General features: G+C 39.5%; 1 protein-coding gene across 1 annotated transcript; it reads left to right on the forward strand.

Moving 5' to 3' along the window:
* Positions 1–248: 248 nt before the first annotated feature.
* LOC116180937 lies at positions 249–1,151 on the forward strand. Its single transcript, XM_031501123.1, has 2 exons — positions 249–689; positions 743–1,151. The coding sequence occupies exons 1-2, from the start codon at positions 499–501 to the stop codon at positions 1,086–1,088; spliced, it is 537 nt and encodes a 178-aa protein (XP_031356983.1). The 5' UTR covers positions 249–498; the 3' UTR covers positions 1,089–1,151.
* The last annotated feature ends 844 nt before the right edge of the window (positions 1,152–1,995 follow it).

The following is a 1,995-nucleotide window of genomic DNA, read 5'->3' on the forward strand; positions in this document are numbered from 1 at the left end:
TGCAGGTCACCGACTTTAGTTCAGTTTTCATAGTACAAGAAAGGTTGAAGGGTCAGCAAAGGAACACTTTTTCAGCGGAACAAGATGAGATGCTGATTGAATGTGTCCGAGAGAATGATTTCGGTCATAAAAGATACTTCTTATGCATTTTATATACACAAAAACGTATTTTTATTTTTCTGCAATATGTACTTTCTTGTTCTTCGTCATCTAATATTAGACCTATTTTAATTAACGTGGAAGTTTCGAACATTTCCACAGTTGAAACTCACGTAGAAACTGCTTACCTGCGGCAAGCGTGTCGCAGTGTGAATTGAACTCAAAAAACTTTGCCCGTGCCGAGTCTGTGCCGTACCGTTGCCGAGCCGGTTCTTTGCACGAAAGTGAGAATCGGCCTTAAATTGAAGAACTTGCGATTTAACATTCTTAGTGAACTTCTTACACGAATACCTATAACTGTCGTATACGTAATCGTAAAGGCGCCACAGAACAGTGAAAATGTCCCAGAACCCTTCAATGAAGAAAATTCAAATAGTGCAGGATTTGCTAGTGCACCCGTCAACCTTGAGGTTACCCTCAACTGATGGTAGCCAACATCATGGGTCACCTGCAACCGCTCAACAAAGGACGTCAGAAAACGTCATATATATTGCTGATAGCGATATAGAAGACGAATTTGCGGGAGTGCAGTAAGTACATAGTAATTAATAGCGTTCATTTTTTATACACCTCAACAATATAGTGGAAATCTTGAGAGTCACCAGACCCGTCCCGCGTCGGATCAACGTCTACCACCACCACCACCACCACAAATGCAGCATCCGGATCACCTTCATCATCAGCACTCAACGCATGCTGAACAACAAATGCTGCTCCCACCAGTGAATTTAATTGCGGTTAAGGAGCACAGCATGCGATGGCTGCAGGAGCTTCACCGAAGCTACCAACATCGACAAGTGGTATTGGAGACGTTGACCACACAGTTATCGGATGAGCTGGCTGAAACTATCAGAAATTTGGAAACTGTGCGCGCTAACGTACTAGAGACTGAAGAGATGCTGCGTAGGCTCTACGAAATGAATGTGTAGTTATTGTATATAGAAATAAATATTTTTTCATATTGTTATCATAAAAGTGTTCCTATCTACAACACCCGGGAAACTTATGACAGCACAACATAATCATTTTGTTTATAGGTATACATGGTCATCGAAAAATGTGGACTCGAATTAAAGGATTGTTTGGTCAAGTTTGCTCAATATGTAGTACATATTCATGCTTTCAAATACCGCACGGTGAATTTTATACAATGTTCTTCCTCACCCTCTGAGAGAAGATTTTCAATTGTTTTCTAATATCTCAAGCTTTTCGAACGCTATTGAAGTAGTAATCTGTGCTGATTACCATTATGACAGCGCAAATAACCATTTCGCCAATATACAGGGTTATCGAAAAAGGTGAACCCGCTTCTTAATTAATTGTAAAAGTATTAATGACTCGAGCGAAATACAGACAAAATGTTTGGAGATTACGTCTGCCCTTGATGTTGCAAGTGTACGCAGGCGTTAAACAAATCGGAGTTCGTGAGCGCAGTGCGAACAGTTCAATTTCAAATTAAGGGATTGATTGGTCAGTTATTCGAAGCAAGTAGACCCAACTAAAATTTCTATACCAGCAACAAATGAATATTAGTAGTTCTAGATACTCGCAATACGCAATACTTAAAACGTAATTAATTTTTTTTTTTTTCTGGAATTGTTAAAGATACCATTTTTATCGTAAATTACTCTCTTTTAATCCAGTATTCAGCACAATTGTTCAAATTCAAATAATGGTTGGACCGGGTCCCAAAGCGGTGGAACTTTAAAGTGCTGGGTCCATAAGTATAATTTCATCTGTATGGTGAAAGACCAAAGGCTTTGCAAGTTTGCTCAACAGGGTTTTTCAACCGTTCCAACAGCTATCCATCAGATTAGCAATCCGGTCCAATAGTTA

The sequence above is a fragment of the Photinus pyralis genome, unplaced genomic scaffold, assembly GCF_008802855.1.
Source record: "Photinus pyralis isolate 1611_PpyrPB1 unplaced genomic scaffold, Ppyr1.3 Ppyr1.4_LG9, whole genome shotgun sequence".
Classification (NCBI taxonomy): Eukaryota; Metazoa; Arthropoda; class Insecta; order Coleoptera; family Lampyridae; genus Photinus; species Photinus pyralis.